The 21,548-nt window shown below is 38.3% G+C and overlaps 3 protein-coding genes and 1 long non-coding RNA gene across 4 annotated transcripts; 2 read left to right on the forward strand and 2 right to left on the reverse strand.

Annotated features, from left to right (window-relative positions):
* Nucleotides 1–885: 885 nt before the first annotated feature.
* Nucleotides 886–2,994, forward strand: LOC126786071 (GDSL esterase/lipase At5g55050-like). Its single transcript, XM_050511777.1, has 5 exons — nucleotides 886–1,205; nucleotides 1,584–1,723; nucleotides 1,853–2,086; nucleotides 2,190–2,433; nucleotides 2,636–2,994. Exons 1-5 carry the CDS (start codon nucleotides 944–946, stop codon nucleotides 2,851–2,853), a joined length of 1,098 nt encoding a protein of 365 aa, XP_050367734.1. The 5' UTR covers nucleotides 886–943; the 3' UTR covers nucleotides 2,854–2,994.
* A 6,106-nt stretch (nucleotides 2,995–9,100) lies between these two features.
* LOC126786072 (GDSL esterase/lipase At5g55050-like) lies at nucleotides 9,101–11,125 on the forward strand. Its single transcript, XM_050511778.1, has 5 exons — nucleotides 9,101–9,359; nucleotides 9,747–9,886; nucleotides 10,056–10,289; nucleotides 10,400–10,643; nucleotides 10,908–11,125. Exons 1-5 carry the CDS (start codon nucleotides 9,101–9,103, stop codon nucleotides 11,123–11,125), a joined length of 1,095 nt encoding a protein of 364 aa, XP_050367735.1.
* Nucleotides 11,126–13,455: 2,330 nt separating this feature from the next.
* Nucleotides 13,456–14,406, reverse strand: LOC126788667 (uncharacterized). Its single transcript, XR_007671401.1, has 2 exons — nucleotides 14,188–14,406; nucleotides 13,456–14,070 (listed from the first exon to the last, which is right to left on the reverse strand). It is a non-coding gene; the product is annotated as an uncharacterized LOC126788667 (long non-coding RNA).
* A 2,676-nt stretch (nucleotides 14,407–17,082) lies between these two features.
* Nucleotides 17,083–18,683, reverse strand: LOC126788805 (uncharacterized). Its single transcript, XM_050514815.1, has 2 exons — nucleotides 17,591–18,683; nucleotides 17,083–17,456 (listed from the first exon to the last, which is right to left on the reverse strand). Exon 1 carries the CDS (start codon nucleotides 18,597–18,599, stop codon nucleotides 17,772–17,774), a length of 828 nt encoding a protein of 275 aa, XP_050370772.1. The 5' UTR covers nucleotides 18,600–18,683; the 3' UTR covers nucleotides 17,083–17,456; nucleotides 17,591–17,771.
* Nucleotides 18,684–21,548: the final 2,865 nt, after the last annotated feature.

Raw genomic sequence — 21,548 nt, forward strand, 5'->3', positions numbered from 1 at the left:
ACATTCTTTTGCTGAGCACATGCTCACATGTTCTGTTTAGAAAATGATACGATATCGTCCATATGGGTTGAATATATCGATCAACGGTCAAATATTGATCAAACTTCGATATATCAATTAAATATTAGTCAAACTCTAATATATCGATCAAATATTGGTCAAATTCAGTTTTTTTTTGTTTTTTTTTCATTTTTTAATATTTATTTCCTCTTGAAAAAAAAACCTTGTTTTTTTCTTTCATTTTTCATATATATTTCTAATTTTTATATCTTTTGTATTTTTTTTTAAATATATATAATGAAATTTTGAGCCTAAACAATCATTTTTAAACACCTATTTTTATTATTAGGTGCCGTTTGTGTATTTTAATTGTCAAAAAAATTAAGTAATTTTCTTTAGTTTACTTAGTACTATTTCTTTAGTTTATTTGGTACATTTTGAAATATAAATTTTATTTAAAAATAAGTAAATCCGATAAAATTAATATATATCGATATATCTCCAATATATAGTTTTACTCTTAGACCGATACGATACCGAAAAACGATATTTAGACCGTTCCTCGCATAGATGTCACACTTTTAAATAAGAGAAACCATGTCAAAAATATGAATCAACAACTAGTGTTGCTCCACAAACCACAGAAAGTACACGTCTCCAGGGTTTTTAGAAGTATCTGATACCTCTCTTTTGTCTATTCCCATTAAACAATATTGAACAGATTAAATAGTTGTCCAGAAACACTTGTCTTACTGGCAAAATTACAAAACTGATTTCGTTGTAGTGCTCGAGCCCACACGGCTAAAACGTATTCGATCTATTCACAGTTTCACACACGACAATATACACTTCATCAACTTGTCTCCCACTATAAGAGTTGCCAATCAATCCCACTTATTCATCACCACCCACAAGAGAAATATCTCATACCAAATCCAGAACCATGGCCATGGAAGCTTGCCGTGTTTCTCCTACGAGTTTCTTCACCATCTTCTCCATCATCGTTTCGGTGTTCCTCGCTTTGTCTAATGCTCAGACTGTTCCGGCTATTTACATATTCGGAGACTCCCTGTTGGATGTTGGTAACAACAACTACCTTACCATCTCTACGGCCAAGGCAAATTTTCCTCACAACGGTATAGATTTTCCGACCAAGAAAGCAACAGGGAGGTTTTGCAATGGCAAGAACGCTGCAGACTTTCTGGGTACGTTGATTCTCTTAGACTCATCACATCATGAGATTCATGATGATGCTAACATAGTTTATATGCATGTTGATTGTATTTGTTTATATATTATTTCTCTCGCACCATATGTAACATGCATGCTGTGTCATTAAAATGAACGTTTCAGGAAGTTACTGGAATTTCTTTATGACGTAATATAGTATCTTTTATAGTGGAAGTTTACTTTCTTAACGTGTCGTTATACAACAATTCCCTGCAATAATATAACTGATGATGAATATTTCTGTTACTTGGGCGGTACGTATTATTTATATAGTACTGGGTGGTCTAATAAAATACGAGCTAGCTTCTCTTTGTAAAGATGCCAAGGTAATAACAGTTGCTTTTGATGAGCAGCTGAGAAAGTAAGGTTGGCAACTTCCCCTCCGTATCTGTCACTTGTATCAAAATCTAACAAGCAAAAGGGGTCCTTCGAAGCTGGAGTTAGCTTCGCCTCTGGAGGGGCAGGAATCTTCAACGGCACCGATGATGAATATGTAAGTAACTAACGAAACAAAAGATACAGATCGAGTTTTCACAGTTCAATACCAATGAGTGTCAAAAGCAGCTGATATATGCGATATGATATTAATGTTCTAAACACTTATTTGTGCACATCGCTACAGCGTCAGTCACTACCATTGACAAAACAAATAGGCTACTATGCACAAGTGTGCACAGAACTTCAGCAACAATTAGGAGCACAAGCTGCCCAAGCTCATCTTGCGAAATCTCTACATGTCATTCTTATCGGAAGCAATGACGTATTTGGCTACTTAGATTCATCCAGCACCCAAAAGCAATACACACCGCACCAGTACGTGGAACTGATGCTGTCTACTCTTAAACAACACTTGCAGGTAACAAAATTGAAATGAGCTTGATCAGCTCCGTTTTTGCATAATTTATATTTTCATACTTAATTTCAGTGTTCAATGTTGTCCACTCTTTTTTTGTTGGCAGAGAATACACAGTCTTGGTGCTCGGAAATTCGTAATTCTCGGCACGGGACCAGTTGGATGCTGTCCGGCACGAAGGAAGGAGAAAACAGGAGAATGCAATGAATTAGGAAACTCGATCTCTGCAAAATATAGTGATGGCCTCAAGTCAATGATGCAGCAACTGAAACCAGCATTGGGCATAAACTACTCCTTCTTCGAGACTTACGGCATTTTCCGTAACATTATCCAAAATCCTTCTTCTTACGGTACTAGCTCGTATCTTTCTATATCAGTGAAAACTAATGTTCTACACTTATACGTAGCTTCAAAGTTTAAACCGCAGTCAATCATGTTATACTACTTACCTTACTCTCGATTTGCATGTGCATGTTATATCAAGTATATCTAGCATATGCTTGATAGATTGTAACAGAAATAAAGGAAACTAAATTTGGTACTTTGTTTCAGGATTTAATGAAACGCAAGCTGCATGCTGTGGCCTCGGGTATCTTAACGCAAAGTTTCCTTGTCTACCAGTTGCATCATACTGCTCGAATAGAAGGGACCACATGTTCTGGGATCTTTACCATCCTACAGAAGCAACTCACAAAATCTTGGTGGAACATCTTTTTGAGGGTTCCACATACTCAACTCCAATGAATGTGAAGAAGTTAGTTTCTCTCTGAAAGCTCATGATAAACGGATAGAGTCCATATTTAAGGGAGAGTGTAGAATTCACTATGTTTACAGCAGTAAAGAAAGAAAGATACATGTCCCTATGCACTATCTACAGGGGAATTTATATAACATATAGGCAAAATTTAACATATAGGTGCAAATCCGCAATTTTTACCAAATTTAGGAGGTAAATTGAGTCAAATTCAAGTTTGAGGTGCAAACTGACAATTATGACCAAATTTATAATGCAAATTGACATTTTTACCTTTTAAAAATCATGTTAGGTAACTAATAATTCGGAATGACATTTTATATTACAATTAGTTTTTTTTAAACGACGAATTGTCATATATCAGAAAATATAATGTACGAAACAATATAAACAAACTCTCACTCCTTAATCGAAAACAACGATAATTAAGAATTTGCAAAATGATTAACTCGTAACAAACTAACAAAACTAAAACTAGAAACTTACATCACAATGCTAGATCTCTGCATTCGGCACAAAGTAACCAAACAAGCCCCGTTAGCACAACTAACTTATTTGTAAAAGTAAAGTATCACTCTGCTCAGGGGGGGTGCACCCCAAAAACATTATTTGTGGCAAGAATCACCAGAACCATCATTTCATGTAATGAAGCCCAAGTCCATGTGAAGGCCCAAAGCCATGTGAAGGCCCAAAGCCAAACCCTAGACCAGGCCCAAAGAATGGCTAGAGTTCAAGTGCTAAGGGCATGCAAAATTTCAGGCACCCAAACAACAAACTTGGTGTTGCTGCCTTCCTCCCTTCCCGCCTCTATCTTAATGCCGATCAAAGAAGAATCATAAAAGCTTATCCCCACCGCACATTCATGTTCACGGCACCAGAGAGGAAACCTGACTTATGGGGAAAAGCCACAATTACCAGGCCACTTCCTAGATCCACCAACATCAACCAACAACATTAGAGATGACGACAACAATCTGCTATCGACCACCACCAACCAACTAGTGTAGAGAAGATGATGCTCCAATCTTCCCCACGGGGACGAAAGCAAGGCATCAAGATCCAATAATCCAATACCACAAATCTGGATCCCTGAAGAACCAGTCTCCACCTCCTCAAACGATAAAGAATGAAAAGGAGAAAAGAGAGTTAGATGCACCAAACTCGGGCGATGCCTGATAGCAACCAAGACTACCGTCACTAAACCCACCGGCATCATCCCAACAAACACCGTATCGCTACTGTCAATGAGGGTGAAAACTAGAGTTGAGACGAGAGAGAGGAGGGAGAGAAAAAAAGTCATCTTTTAGATTACGATTAGTTAGATATATCATTGAAATTTTCACATATTATATATGTTAGATTTTAAAGAAAGACTTAAAGAGAAAAAAAAAGTCATCTTTTAGATTACAATTAATTAGATACTAAGAAGCACTGACACATGGCGTATCGGCGTGTCCGACACGAATACGCTCAGATACAGTCGGACACGCGAATTGAACTTGGACACGTCTTGACACGCTCGGACATGTAAGGGACACTCGTGTCCACATTGGACACACGATTAAGGAGGACACGGGGCGTAATTTTTGTCCTCAAACAGTTTTTAGACCTAAACTCCTAAAGACAACGACTGCTTGCCTCATTGATCTCGCTACGCAGCCAACGCAACTCCATACCCGAGAAGTTCAACCTCCAACCACTTTGTCCCCATTGTTGTCATCGCTGAGCCTCTTCCTCCTTTCGCCACCACCGCCAACGAGGATCTCTTCGGTAAGGTAAGTCCAACTTGCCACTCTCTCCTCTTCGATGATCTCTTCTTGTTCTTCTACTCTTTTTTTTATTGAATTAAGAAATTTTTTTTTTTATTTGTGATTAATTGAGTTATGGGTGTAATCGATTATGGATTTATGGGTGATGGTTGAATGGAGTTATGGAGTTCGGGGTTTCAAATCAGTTTCTTGTTTGTCCTAAACCTATGGACACAGAAACCAAAGTCACACAAGAGCTCATGCCTTCAACCATGGCAGATTTTAGAGCCAACACTAAACAGAGACAAACCCAAAAGAAGAAGAAGAACAAGAAGAGAAAGCAGAACGAACCACCCCAAGAATCAGAAAAACCCACCAAAACAAACTGCACCATTTCATTATAGACCAACGAGAATGAACCAGAAGACCAAAACTTTGAAGTTGAAGGAGCTCAAAATCCCAAGCAAGAAGGTCCATGGAGGAACCTAGAGTTGATTCTGTCAATCCAGAACAAAGAGCTTGATCTTAACAGGTTAGTATACTCTTCTTCATCCCCATTTTGTAGTTTTTGCTTTCACTGATTTAAGTTTGTTATTATATATGGAGCTTAGTTTTGGGTTCAATTCAAATTGGGTATGAATAAAAATTGGGTCTTGACAATAAAATTGATTAAAGTTAGAATTTTTAAGTGTAGAACTTATGTAGATTTAGACTCAAACTCTTGGGTTTGTATCGGACTAGAGTTATTATGTTTGTGTGTGAAGACCAGAAATTTAAGCTTCATGTTGTCTGCTTTGACTTGTAAGTGATCAAAAGGAGGGTTACGTATTTAGTTTTGATGAATGAGGGATGTAAATGCATGAAGGTGGAGCTAGCGTATGGTTTTGTGATCCTACAACAGAAATCAAGTTCGGGGTTTATGAAGTTATTAGGGGGAGCTCTGTACATTATCTTGTACTTGTGTACAACAAGAAATGCTAAGTTATACTTATGAACATTATTTTCTTTCAACAGATGGTAAGAAGTGGAAGCTCTAGTTGTTGTCTATCGCAATTTATTTTGGATTCCCTCTTGATTTCTATCTCAATCTCCTACTGGTATATTTGCTGCAAAAGGAAACATAAAAGTTTGAGTTAAATTGTTTTGCGGTATAATCAATGTAATTGTTTTAACTAAATAGGGATTGCTGTATACACTGAAAATAACCCTAAACTCAAGTTATTAGCTATTTGTATTTGAGTTTTATTATGTATTTTATTTGAAGTATGAAACTTTATTGGACTTGTATTTGAAATCTCAAAATTTGAGATGTTATTTAAGAAATTATATTACTTTTTTTTTTCTTAATCAACTATATATATATATAAATAATATTTAATTAACATGTCTGTGTTCAACAAAAATTTCATTTTACGTGTCCATGTATCGAATTGTGTCTAATACGGACACTCGTGTCCGTATCCGTGCTTCTTAGGTTAGATATATCATTAAAATTTTCATATATTATATGTGTTAGATTGTTAAAGAAAGACTGAAAGAATTACTTGCACAATAAAATCGACATGTGTCACGACCCCGAATTTCGAATGATAGAAATTTAAAATCGAGCCATGAAAACTCAAAAACAATCTCAAATATATTGAAATCATCTTATCATAATAGTGTATCGAAACTGAGTCAACATCATGACTCAGTCAACTCGAATAATACACAACCAATGGAAATGTAAAATTCACTCAATCCTCACCACAAACAACAGAAAGAAATCTTCGACAATCTTCAGCGAAACCCTCTAATTCTGCTAATCCACACCTGCAGAACTATCTCATACACCATCGAATAGGTGCACCGGGATTGTAAACATAAACCCCGTAAGATTTGCAGCTCGTATGAGTAAATCAATAATACAACTCACATATAAACACAGAAGAAAATATTGAAAATATTTAATTATAAATGTACTCATGAGTCATTGGACGGCCCATCTGGTTGTCCAATAATATATGAAAATATGCGTGCTCATGAGAAATCGGCAACCCCTCTGTTTACCCAAATACATTTATAATACAGGTACTCTTGAGCGCTGGTACACCTCTGTTACCCCTCATATTAGTACGCCGCCCGACATTGGGCAACCTCTCGCTACCCAATATCCAAAAGAAAAATACTGAAAACATTTAATTATAAATGTACTCATGAGTCATAGGACGACCCATCTGGTTATCCAATAATATCTAAAAATATAAGTGCTCATGAGAAATTGGGCAACCCCTCTATTTACCCAATTACATTTATAATACGGGTACTCATAAGCGCTGGTACACCTCTGTTACCCCTCATGTTAGTACGTCGCCCGACATTGGGCAACCTCTCGCTACCCAATGTTCAAAATATGGGTACTCATAAGCGCTGGTACCTCTGTTACCCCTCATGTTAGTACCCCGACAGACATACTAGAGCTCTAACTGAATCGTAACTGTCGCCCGGCCAAGACTAGGTTCCAACATGCCAACACGTCCGAAGACAGGTCCACAAACCACAAAAAAAACGTTTTAACTTAACTCAAGTTAAAACAACGTATAAACAATCATCACATGATATTGTATGACATTGTACAAATCAAATTGACATGCTCAAATAAATAAATATCAACGCTATAATGAACTCATTCGCAAACGGAAATTATGACAGTATAAAATATAGAAAACCATATATATGTACCTATTTTACCAATTATACACATACACAATCCATTATATCATATACATATCATAGTTCATTCTTTTAAAATTCAGCGTCATCATGAATCTCCGCAAGGGTAGATTCGTCACTGTGAGATTTTACTCACCTTCTTTCTTGCGTACAACTTCCACGACACTGAAAGTAATTTCCTCACTCGTTTCGTCAGTTACCTAATAGCATGATAAAATGCTTAGAAATTGATACCTAAAATATCATGTGACGATTTCAGTACAGCTAAATGTTGTTTATAAAACATTGTTCACATAACACTGTTCATGGTTTACTGTTTTACTAATCAATGTTCCAATGTACTGTTTTACTAAAACACTGCTCACCGTACTGTTTACAAGCACTGTTCACATGTACTGTTTTACCAACACTGTTCACATTTACTGTTTACATAACATTGTTCATAAATATTGTTCACCGTACTATTCGTGTGGCACTACTGTTCACCGACCGCCACCAATGACCACCAAATTTCACCACCACAATCTAAATGACATTTCTAACAACTTCCTAGTTCACTACAAAGTCTAATTCTGAGCCTAAACACTTCAATTTAACAAGAACCGAAAAGCTCCAATTTAAAAACCTAGGATTTCTTTTCTTCGATTCTCCTAGCATATTTTGCCGAACTTCAACTCGTCGAACCTCCGTCCTCTGGCAACCAATCGGTACGATTCTTGTCCCATTTTGAAGGTCTCCTTCCATACTACAAATCTGACCGAGTAGAGGCACTGAATAGGTCAAAATCGCCTCAGTAACCAGCCGAGTTGACCGAGTTTTAGAACATTGACAGTACCCATGAACAATACCCGATCCGAAATTTCTGATTTTTCTCTTTTTTTCTCTTTAATTCCCCTATTTATACTATTTTCCAAAAATGTCCAAATATTTTTTGATTCATAACTTCTTCATACGAACTCCGATTTAGGCGTGCCACGTGTCCACGAATTCGTATCGACGACCTCTACGACTTTCTTGTATGAAGTTTTCTAAGAAACCGAATGAGTTAAAAGTCAACTATTAGACTCGTCAAATTGAATGTTTCCGAACAGTTAATATTTTCGAACCCTTTTATTTTCATCCTCGTCTAATAAAATTAGACAATAACTAACTTAATAATATCATGGAACTCATTAAAAATTTGATATGAATTTTCGAAATATTACAACATGCATTGCGTAGTTAGGTGTAATAACGCAAGCGGGATAGAGTAACTTCCGTAAGTACGTACTAACCTAGCAGGCTAGCACATGGAGCTTATGGGTAAGCCTTTCGATATCATTCTTACTGGTTGAGCACATTTTCACATGGTGATCGACACTTCGAACTTCTAGCTATAAGTAAAATTCTTTACGTAGTGATGTGATCAGACAGAAACTAACTACGTCAAAAATATATGAATGATCAATTCAAGTATTCAAGTACTAGGGTTTATCCTCCCTTTTGTATATATACCCGTTAAACAATATTGAATAAAACAAATTAATTGTCCATATGCACTATTTTTTGATTGACTATACTTGATTAAAAAGTTCCTTACTGGAAAAATACAAAACACATTTCGTTAATTAACAATAAGAGCAACCCGGAGTATAGTGGTGCTTCACTGCTTCTGCAGCCCACACGGCTAAAACGTCTTCGCTCTATTCACAAAATCGTGTGTAACACATCATCATCAACTTATCTCCCACTATAAGAGTTGCTAGTTACTCCACTTATTCATCATCACCACCCACAAGTATGTCTCATACCAAACCCAAAACTATGACTATGGAAGCTGGTGGTGTTTCTACTATTTGTTTCCCCATCTTCTCCATTATCGTTTTTGTGTTCATCGCTTTCTCAAAGGCTCAGACGGTTCCGGCCATTTACATTTTCGGAGACTCCCTATTGGATGTTGGTAACAACAATTACCTTTCCGACTCTTTTTCCAAGGCAGATTTTCCTCCTAACGGTATCGATTTCCCGACCAAGAATGCAACCGGGAGGTTTTGCAATGGCAAGAATGCTGCAGATTTTCTTGGTACGTTGATGATCTTTTATACGTGAAATAATGGCACTTACATCATGAAATTCACGCATATATGTTCATCAATGCATGTTGATTGATGTAATTTTGCATGCGTACATATTTATCTCTCACACTATGTCTCATGCATGATGTCGTTAATTAAAACGAACGTTCAGAAAGTAAGTTGCCGGAACTAAAGAACTTCTCTGCATCGATCTATATCGTGACGTTGTTTTTAGGTGGAAGGTGAACATCATGTATATGTAACAGTTCCCTGTATATATGTGGATATATTAACTCTGTTATCTATAGCACTGTAGTAATCAAATACTATGCTCATGCATGTTCTCCTATTTGTAAAGATGATCAAATATTACAGCAGTTTCTTTTCATGAGCAGCCGAGAAAGTGAGTTTGCCAACTTCCCCACCATATCTTTCACTTGTATCAAAATCCAATAAGCTAAACGGGTCCTTGGAAGCTGGAGTTAGCTTCGCCTCTGGAGGCGCTGGAATCTTCAACGGTACCGATGAAGAACATGTAAGTAACCTGAAAAATGAATTACATTTGTCATAGTTCAAAATGATTATATTTCATTAGTTACTTACATATTCCTCATCGATGCCGTTAAAAGTTCCAGTGCGTAGCTGATCGATCGATAGAATAACTGATGTTCTGAACACTATTATTAATTTGTTTGTTGTTACAGCGTCAGTCACTACCCTTCGCAAAACAAGTCAACCACTATTCACAAGTTTGTGCAGAACTTCAGCACCAGATAGGAGCTCAAGCTGCCCAAGCAGATCTAGCAAAATCTCTACATGTAGTTCTTATCGGAAGCAATGACATAATCGACTACGTTGATTCATCCAGCACCCAAAAGCAATATACACCGGACCAGTATGTGAAATTGATGTTGTCCACTCTTGAGCAACACCTGGAGGTACACAAATTGAAATGAGCCGGCCGGATCAGCTCTGTATATGTGTGCATAGTTGATATTGTTATACTTAATCTCACTGCTCAACGTTGTCCACTCTTCTTTTTTGGCAGAGAATACATAGTCTCGGTGCTCGGAAATTCGCAATTCTCGGCGCTCCACCAGTGGGATGTTTTCCGGCACGAAGGGATATTAAAACAGGAGAATGCAATGAGTTAGGAAACTCCATCTCTTCTATGTATAGTGATGGGCTCAAGTCCATGATGCAACAATTGAAACCAGCGTTAGGCGTAAACTACTCCTTCTTCGAGACTTATGACATCTTCCTTAACATGATCCAAAGTCCATCATCTTACGGTACTAGCTCGTATCTCCCTTCTAGCTGCTTTCTAAATTAGTGAAAATTAGTGTTCTACTTTCAGAAGAGTCTATCACGTTATATATACTACCATACTCTCAATTTCCATGTGCATGGTTAAATGATCAAGCATTGCTTTATGGTGGTTTTATTACATGCAATCAGATCGACAACCTAGCTAGCATGCTATATATAGATATACTGTACGTAACAGACTGACCCTGGAATGAAGGCTACGTATTACAATTGGTAATTTGTTTCAGGATTTAATGAGACTAAAGCTGCATGCTGTTTCGTCGGAAATGTTAACGCAAAGGTTCCTTGTCTACCAGTCTCAAGATACTGCTCCAATAGAACGGACCATATGTTCTGGGATATATTCCACCCTACAGAGGCAACTAACAAAATTTTGGTGGAACATCTTTTTGAGGGTTCAACATACTCATTTCCAATGAATGTGAAGAAGTTAGTTTCTCTCTGAAAGCTCAAGATGAATAAGGGGATGGGAGAGAGTTGAATTCACTATGTTAACAGCAGTAAAGAAGGAAAGATACATGTCACTCGCAAATTAAGCACCTGATACTACAGAGGAACATATATAAAGGAGATCAAATACTTGTACACTAGTCTTCCTGGACGCGCTAAGCGCATTCAAAAAGGCCGCGTGCGCTGTGTTTTGTTTTAACTCTCCTGAAAATAAAAGTTGTACTACCAAAGATGAAGAACAAAAATTTCGAAGAATGATGCGTGTTGATGCAGTTCCCCTGAACTATGAAAATCGTGGGCAGCAACCGTCCCTTTTCTTCTACCCAAACTCATCGAGGGTTACTGCATCTCGTGAAGAGAAACCTCTTCTTTTTCCCACTTCCACCAAAACAAAGATGACAATCCTATCCTTTAAGACCATGTTCAACTGGGTATTTTTTCAAAGATTCAAAAATTTAACGGGTCAATATTCAACTCTCATTCTAACTTTATTAATAAAAGATATCCTAATCTTGAGACCTACTATTGGTGGAAATACATTGAAAAATAATAATAATAGCGTAACCGTCTAATGGTGGAAATATATAATGCCTTCAACAGTGGTATATCATCAACCATTTTATGCATGTTCGGGAAATAAAAGTTTTCTGGGAAGTTGATGTGAACCTTGTCAATGACTAATTTGGCCTTGTAGAACTTTGTCAATGACTAATTTTATGTTCGAAGCGGAGTTGGTTCAATTACTGATTTGGTCTTGTAGTTTTCACACTTCATTACTTTTCTTGCACACAAATCAACGGAGCATTCTTGTCACATCTCAGAATTAGAACATGACAATATGTTGAGATTTTAAAAGATATTAGCAAGTAAACAGAGCGATTAGGTTTCGCTCAAACACTCACTAACGTGAACAAGTGAATAAAGTTTTTCGACAAGACAAACATGTTCACGATATAACGAATGATACTACTTTAAATTTCCGCGAAAATAAATAAATTTATACAATAAGAATGCGAAAAGTAGCGTTAATGCCACCGGCCCAAATTAAACAAGTAGACAACCTAATTTTTAATACAAAATAAAGATGGCTACAACTCAAATTATAATCTCGGGAAACTTTACTCGAAAACATTGTTAATAAATATAGGAATGAGATGTAATCAGGATGAACACGAACATTAACTCTCAAATGAGGCTCCGAGCTCCAGAAATAACAATCGAACCTGCAAAGGAACTAAAGTAGGGGTGAGCGTCGTCCTCGCTTGCCCAGTATGGGCCAGCCTGCCCATAAGGTTTGAAAACCAAAATCAGTTAAGGAGTTTTATAAAACATTGAGGGTAGGTTTTTGGCCAGAGAAAACCATATTCGAAATATAATGCAAGTTTGGGAATATCATGCTAAAATAGTTTGTGGAGCTCCAAAGGTAGGTTAATGCAAATTCAACTTCATGCAATGCTCGACTGATTCTAGCGAATACATAGTCGAGGCCAACTACAAGTCACAGAGTAGCGAGAGTGTCCATTTAAACGGAATGCCCTCAATAGTATAGAATAGAATGTGGATCCCATAATAAATAGGACATTGCCCCTCCAGAGGTTCACGGTCATTGACACCGTATGATTACCTAGTATGCTAGGCTCCCGTCACTCTCAGGTCAACATACGCGAGAATTCACTACTTACCCTATCTCCAAATCGTGCCTAGTCTCGGATTTTCACAACATTTAATGCATCATAAATTATTCAACCGGGAACTAGACGATGCAATTTATTTGGCCCAAAGTACAACATAGGAGGGTTAGCTCCTCTACTTGGAATGACGTGCAGAATCCCAGCCGATATCCAAATCCAATGTATAACTCCTATTGGCGCTCCAAGTCTCCGAAAGATCCTCATAACATCAATTCTGAGTTCATGAGGTATAAAAGAATCAACATCAAAGTCGAATATCGAAAATACGTTGACTCAATCCTTTTCCTACTTTGACCAGGAAAGTCAACATTTAACTTTCCGTTGAATAAGTATTTCCTAGTTCGACCAGGAATTGACCATGTTGACCAATTATTGGAAAATCCGAAAATAATCCTATTTCAATAGTCGATCGATATTAAGCATACTTTATAGATATAAAAGTTACTCATAATCATATCGACGACTTATTTATTATACCGACACATTTTTTAGTTAAATAATTCTCGATTCTCGAACCGGGCGAGAATCGGAACTAACATTAGTCGCAACTAAAAGTTACGTTAATTCGTCGCCAATTAGTTCAAATCGGGTTCTCACTAAGTTACCATAGGTAAAAGTAAAACCGTTAAAATCATTTAGTAAATGGTAAAAGGCAACTTAGGATAAAACCGTAAAACAGTAAAAGTAATAGTAAAACAGTAACTTTATGCCAGGGGCATTTTGGTCCTTTCACATCACAGTAAACCAATAACATGGTAAAAGTAAAACAGTAAAAACCAACTTTTCACCCTTATTCCTCCGATCACTACTCCGGCCTCCAAAACCATCTATGATCTCTTCTAACTCGACATGCATTACAAAATCAGCTTCTCCAACAACAGAAACACCAAATCGCAAACCAGAAATTGAAAGGAGAAAGCTTGCTACCTCAACGAACTGAAATAGCAGAGCCGAGGCTGTTACTTTATTCTTGACTCCAATCTGAGCTGCTGCAGTCCTCTTTCTTCATTGCCACTGTCCCTTGGACGGTTTTGATTACTTCAAAGTCTCCCTCGGATCTTGTCGAATTTGCCACAACGTTGAGAAAGGATTTGCCGGCAGAAAAACAATAGAAAATGAGGTCTGGAATCAAACTCTAATCGGAGGAATTGAAAGGAGAAATTAAGTCAGAACACGAAGAAGAAGACTGGGCTTACCAATTCGATGTATATAGGTCGCCGATGCTCTTGGAATCGCCGGAAGGAGAAAGCTTCGATGGTGGTGCGACGGTGATGAAAACCCAGAAAAATAGAAATCGGGTTAAGCTTCAATTATTGAAATTGAAGATGGAATTGAATTGAGGAGAAGAAACATAAGCTATTCTTACCGATCATGGCTGGAGAAGCTCGCCGGAAGCGTCGGATTGCTATATCTCATCTCACTGTTTCAATTCCGATTTGGGGAAGAAACAAAGAGCAGAGGCAATCTAAGGACATAGAAATGAAGAGAAATGAGAGGCGAGTTTGATGGTGGTGATGCATGTGTTCTTCCTTGCCGGACGGCAGTGCTGGACGGAGGAGAAGACGTGTCGGTCTTCGGTGCGGTCTCGGTGGGAGACGCATAACAGAGAGGGAGAAAGAAAATGAAAGAGAGAGAGAGGACGCGAGGAAGAGAAACAAAAAGGATTTAGGCCCGGGTCTTGGGCTCGGGTCAAACAAAAGAATTGGGCTTTGTCAAAACCCTGAAAACAAATATCCAAAACTGAAAAATACTTTAAAACTAAATACAACTTTTAGAAAATCGTAAAAAAACAAAACCGAGCGTCGGAAAAATATTCCGAAGACATTTCCGAGCTCGTGGCGACATGTAACTTAATAACGACGTATTAAACTACGTACTCGACATTTAACATAAATATCGATTAATTTGTCCTGATGTGTCGGTAATTCGAGATTAAAAATCTAGGGTCTTACAATTCTAGTATGCTCCCACTCGCCGAGAGCCCAAGCGAATTTTTTATACGTGGTAGACAGTCAGCGGAGAATACAATCATGATAGGACCAAGACTGTTAACGTGCAGACGTTAATGAGGGGGTGGAGTGCACGTGGAATTTTTCTGGTAAATGACAGGGGTAATTCCAGTGTTAGGCATACTTTGACTTTGACCACGAGATTTATTTATGACTTTGACAAAGTGAAATGGCCACACGTGCGAACTCTTTTAGGTTACGAGGTATGAATGGAGCCGCAAAGCAAGTTGAATCTACTATATTTGAATCAGCTCAAAATGCTGGGTTAATCTACTATACATCAATGTATGTTATACATCATACATCCAACGGTTGATAACGGATATTATTTTTCTGACCCCACTCACAAAATAATATCGACCGTTGGATGTGAGATGTATAACATACATTGATGTATACTAGAATTTTCCCAAAATGCTCCCCCTTACATTTCTCCTTCATGTATGGGGATGAGATTGATTTGATTGTCTGGGCATTATTCGGTTGTTGTCAGGGCGTCATATAGGTACTGGTTCCCGTGTATCCGCCATGGACAAGAGAGGTTAGTATGATAAAAATTCCCAGTGTGCTTTTGAAATTTGATGACTGTGGTTCTGCAAAATCAATTTGCATCGATGATTATGTACTTGTTTAGAAATCGTAGTTATTGATTTGTGAATTTGGATATGGTGTAGTGTTGCGCGAGGTGATGGAGGAGGTGGGTGGTGGAAGTCTTCGTTTTAATGAAGATGGATACTTCAGTCCACCGTTCTCAGACGATGAGTACAATGATGGTGGAAATGTGGTGGAGGACATGACAAGTGTGGGGGAGGATAAAGATAATGCTCGTACCGACAGAAGCCTAACTAATGAAGATAGAGATTGTGTTGGAGATGAGGGAGGGAAAGGGAGCAAAGATGGGCATCATGAAAGATATGTCCGGTGTGATGATCCTGAAGAGTTGGAAGAATCTGGCCGTAAATTGGCCAAAGAACTCCTTAATTCTGAGATTGTGTTTGAAGATATATGCCTCGATAGCACGTAGTGTTCAAGTCTGAAGGTAGGGACGTGAAGAACCTGAGTATGCGTGACTTTGATGACATAAGTTTTCCAACTGTGGAGGAGGCAGAAAAAATCTACTACTACTACGCTTTTATGAATGGTTTTAGCATGAAGAAGTTCCGAAGGGAGAAATGCGTTGTTGATAAGCAGGAAACAATATGGAGGAGGAGTTGGTCCTGTTGTAAAGAGGAGGGGCACTGCGATAGCAAGAAGAAACCAAAGGCTGTTGATGTTGGTCCGATACCGTACATCGGTGATGAAGCTTCAGTACTATGTTTTTAGATTTGATGCTACTCACAATCATGGGCTCGCAGCTGTATCAGAGACATTTTCTTCGTTCATTCTGGGAAGTATCTACTGAGGACCTACTAGAGGTGCAAGCGCTCCAGGCTGCCAGTTTGAGTGTTAGTTATGCGTTTGATTTTATGGCACAACAGTGGGGGTAGACCATTAGTTGGAGTTTTGATTAAGGACTTGTATAACAAAGTTGCCCAGTATAGGAGGATGCATTCAGAACTTGGTGATACAGAAGCTGCAATGAACTGGTTATGGATTAAAGGTAGGGAAGATCCCAACTTTTTCTGCAGGTATAGCAGAGACGGAGATGGCAGACTAGCCACATTGTTTTGGAGGGACAATGCTTCTTATTTAGACTACAAAGCATTTGGCGATATTTTGATCATAGATAGCACCTACAAAACGAACATATATGATATGCCTCTGGTTTTGTTCGAAGGAGTTAACAACCACCGAGCAAGTGTGATATTTGGTTATGCTCTTTGTGCAATGAGAAGGAGCAAACGTTCAGCTGGTTGATTGAGAGATACATGTCATTGATGGATAATGCGATATCTAAACCAGTTAACACAATCAAAATACTAACTTAGACGATACCTGACTATTGATCGACTGTTCAGGACATAAGCATTTCAAATCCCTTCTACACACTAAATTCACCATACCTGCCTATTTCATGAATGAAAGCAAAAAGTAATCTGATGTAAGGATAATGTTATTTAGAGCTTACACAAAATCACGTTACTGGTTATAAATGAAACATGGCAATCGGTGGAACCTTATATGGAACTAAACAAAAATATATAACAGAAACATCATATACAAATTATAAAACATTGTTCCTCATAATGTCTTCCTGCTTAGTTTACCAACATTGAAACCCTTTACACAGGGAATAAACACCAGGTGTGTACTCAAATGAGGACCATTTTTTCAAATATTATGCGACTCTATTTAGTGACTAACACAATGATTCAAATAAGATCAAATTGTGTTATTACAATTTTGGGTAGATCATAGCAGTAAAATCAATTCAACCACATGCCAAGACCTTTCACAATTAACACCCATACCTGGCTAAATCATCAACTCCACGGCCCCTTCGGCTAAACAGGTACGCCATCAGCTCCCTGGTTTTGGGTGAAGGATCGTTTATGCTGCGAATCAATCTCCTTTCTGGGAGTTTAATGTGTTCCCCTGTCACTTTCCCTTGACCAGACCTGCCAACTACTTCTTCTCTAGACCTCATATGTGCACGCACTTTCTCACGATCACGGTGCCCGTCAGCCTATAACAAAAAAACCTTGTTAATCACTATGTTATTCCAGACCACCGTGCGGATGGAGGTTCCCTTAAGTGAACACTAAAGGATTACACATCCTTCTTTGTAATTAATGTGAGGTAAACTTTAAATATACTTACGGTGCATGTGTCCAAAGACTCATCAACTGGCGCTCCACATGCCCTGCACCATTCAACTTATCGACAACGACATTCCGCACTTTCATTCTAGTTCACTCATCCCTTCCTTAGCCTTAAATTAGAAACAGTGGCCCTTATGGATTTCAGGAAGTCGGCCAGATTAGCAATTTCAGGAAGGACATCATAGATTATTGTTTCCAAACTTCCAACTGCAGTTTGCACATCCCCCATCTCGGACTTCAGTTCGCCCATCAACAACATTAGTTTTCAAACCAGTACTGTAATCCACAGAACCTGAATACTCACACGATCTCCCTCCACAATTTCTCCGACTCACCCAAACACCATCAGTCGCATAGAATCCACCAGCTTCTTCAATCCTCTGATACATTCTCTCGCACTCATTTTGGCCCCAGGACAAAACATGTAGACACATGCTGGGAAAAACAAACATTTTCTCACCAAGTACACTGAGATAGAACAGCTGTAGGAATATCAAACAACCACCGACGTGAATTGGTTCACCACTCTGATAGGCATTAACTCCCTTACCCAACTTTGAAAATACAAACCCCGCCCAATTATGGGTCCTAATCAGACCTGGGTTCTTCAATGGCACCATCAGTCTTGGATATACATAACATGATCTTGACGAACAAAACACGGTGACAAGGGCATAAAGCGCAAAACAAACCTTCCACAACTCTTCGTCATCATAAGTGGGCAAAATCATACCCCTCAATTTCTTCAAAGATATGTCTGTATCATCGCCGCATACCCTTCTCTTCAGATCAACTAAAACCGGATCATCAGTTGAGCAGTTCATATCCACTTCAGTCCCCCTACACCTCAGTCCCATAACGCGTTCCACGTCCTTGGCGTTGATGGAAAGGTTGCGCCCATGTATCTTAACCGTCGAATTCTTAAAGTCAAAATTTGACAATAACATTTTGCATAGCTCAACGTTCAACTTAATACCTCTGACTATGTGAACCGGTCCAAAACCCATCTCTTCGATTTCAACGATCTTGTAGTTTTGTATGCGGGCAACTACACGTTCAAACTCTTCTAGATCACAGCCTAAGATGATTGGAATGTCACTGACACATGGATGTCATTCAGTCCCCCTCCCGGCCAACATAACTTCATGCGACGCATCTTGGGACAACCTTAACTGCATAAACACATAAACAAATAACGTCATTTCGCGATACGCTGCGATCATTTAATTTCTATTTAATAATTCTGAAATTTTCCATTGATATACCTCTTCTTCTGACGGAGAATAACCCTACTCAGACCTGCATTGATTTGAACCCAGAGACCTGCGATCGTTTTCACGCCCCAAAATCAATTACAAAACACAAATCGACAATTTACTCTCACAAATTGGGAATTGTAGATAACGACTTACCAACCACTTCTGCCTATACCCTGCCTTTCATAAGAGGTTTCACGTCGCGCTCTCTTTCCTTCTCTTTCTGGAAATGAAATATCTGAATCGCCTTCATTTCTTGACATCGCTTTGCAATCCAGATCTGGGTTCGACTTCCACTTCTATCGAAATGGGGATATAAAGTGATGATTAGGGTTTCCTTCGATCCCACGTGCGAGAAAAAATGTGCCATGCGTGTGCTTATTTTCACCCCAAACAAAAAACTGTTATGGATTCACCGCTGGTACTGTTGCTAAACGACACACTGACGTCGTCCAAAAAAAACACTTCGGCTCTCGGAGAGTGGGAGTATTCCAGAACGCATCCAAATCAACCACAAATGACCATACGATTGATATATACGCTCTAGACTTACGTCATGTGGCGATTACTAATTAGGGCCTCCAATCCCTTATTTCATCATATACCAACTGACTTTGTTGAGGTTTAGTCTTGAACAACTTACAATAAGAGCACCTCGCTCCATTATGGAGACGTCCACTTCATTAAATTGCAAGAATATTTATTTGGTTTCTCCCTTTTTCTTTTTTAGTCATGTCACACCCCGGTTTCGATGTCGGTGGGTTTTGCCCCTACCGCACGTTGGTCTCGAGGAGTGACTTGATGTTACTAAAGGTGGCAAATTGGCTCAAAACTCCGAGCCCGGTCAGTTAAAAATCAGCATGGCTCGAGTCTGTTAGCGGCTCGTCCCAAGCCCGTTATTGTAATGGATCAGGCCAGATCGAGATATTTTGGCCCATGGGACCGGCCAGGTCTGAGCCTGTTTTTTAACCCGGACGGGCACGATAAATTCATGGGTCGGCCCATTAAACACATAATTTTATATTATTTATATAAATATTTAAACAATTATCATTATTAGACTTGATTATTATACTTTTTAAATTAAAATTTCTTGATTATTTCATTATTTTAACTACCATATTTCACAAATATTATCAAAATAGTGAATAAAACGTCATTCTTTTGAAATACGTAATGTTTTAGAAATAAGATTATGAAATATCTTGTAGTATTTTATTTATTTTACTATTCTAAATAGCTATAAAACAAAAATTCTAAGTACATAATATTTTTTATTTTAATTATGTCATATAATGCTAATGGGCTGGGCCAGCCTGCTTCTTGGCCCGTCATGGACCCGGGCCCAGCCCGACATGAGATTGGGTCGTGGACCGGGTCAGGCTTAATATTTAAGCAAATGGGCCAGCCCGAACCTAACACGATAAATAAATGGGTCGGCCCGAGCACAACACAGACATGGTTTTGACCCGCTTAAAATGGGCTGGCCCGGCCCATTTGCCACCTCTAGATGTTACAATAAGGAATGTAGTAAAAATATAAAACAACTTCTTTCTAGGCTCTTCACTTTTAACTCGTCCAATTTGTTCATGAATCTAGTCTTCTCAAAATACTTGTTATCTTGTACGCACATGACAAGGAATTTCTAGGGGTGAGCTTACACTCAGTGGGGCAAAACCTCTTTACGTTATTCTTAAAAAATGTTACACAATCAAGTTATTAAATAATAAACATAAACAACATGAATAGATGCATGAGTGCAAATGGACTTCTCCCACTCAAATTACTGGACATTACCATATATCAGAAACATGAGAGTCTACACGTCTCATATTGTGTATTTTACCTGCCTTGGGTGACTCTAATATTCCAGACACATAATCTAACAACTGGTAAGATCTCATCGTATGTATCTCTTTTGCTAGTCATCTTGTTAATCTCATGGTCTTCCAAACTCTAAACCTTATAAAATTATTTTATCGACTCCGCGTTGAAAGGGCATACTTTCCCCCACATTTGTGCATATTGGGCTGACTATAGATCTTGGCATGTTCCATGAGAAAACTCAACTATGCAAAATGCAATTTTTTTCTCTCAATCTCATTCTCCACAATCTCCTCTCTCAAATGCATAGTCACCATATCTCACAATGCACTATACATGCCAAATAAACATCAATACTCGTATTAAAACATACGACACATGTTTATATGAGAAGCAGTAACACCGATCATATACATTAACAATCACACATGCTTATAACGAAAGTGAAAACACCCAAGAGTTACATCAAACAACATCACCCAAATAGCCCAATTCAAATATAATTATAATCATCAAATAAAATAGAGGTTCCCCAAGAGACCCTACCTGAAATTCGAGTTAACGCTGATGCTCGACGAACTGTTGGATCCTACATCAAGACACCTAAACGAGCCTTCTAGAAACCACATTTGGATTTAGCCCAAACCTCTAAGATAGAAGGAGAATGAAGATATGAATCTGTAGCCACTCAAGGATTGCAAATAAGAGTTACGTATTAAAAATTACGATCGTAGAAGTTTCGTCGAAAAACTAATAAAATAATATAAGTTTGGAGAGACAAACACACGCTTAACCGAAAATGGGCTGGTTATAGACCTTTTGAGGCAATTATAGACCCTGGGGGGGCAATTCTGCCCTGAAATGACCTGACCCAAT

Source organism: Argentina anserina, chromosome 3, assembly GCF_933775445.1.
Source record: "Argentina anserina chromosome 3, drPotAnse1.1, whole genome shotgun sequence".
NCBI lineage: Eukaryota > Viridiplantae > Streptophyta > Magnoliopsida > Rosales > Rosaceae > Argentina > Argentina anserina.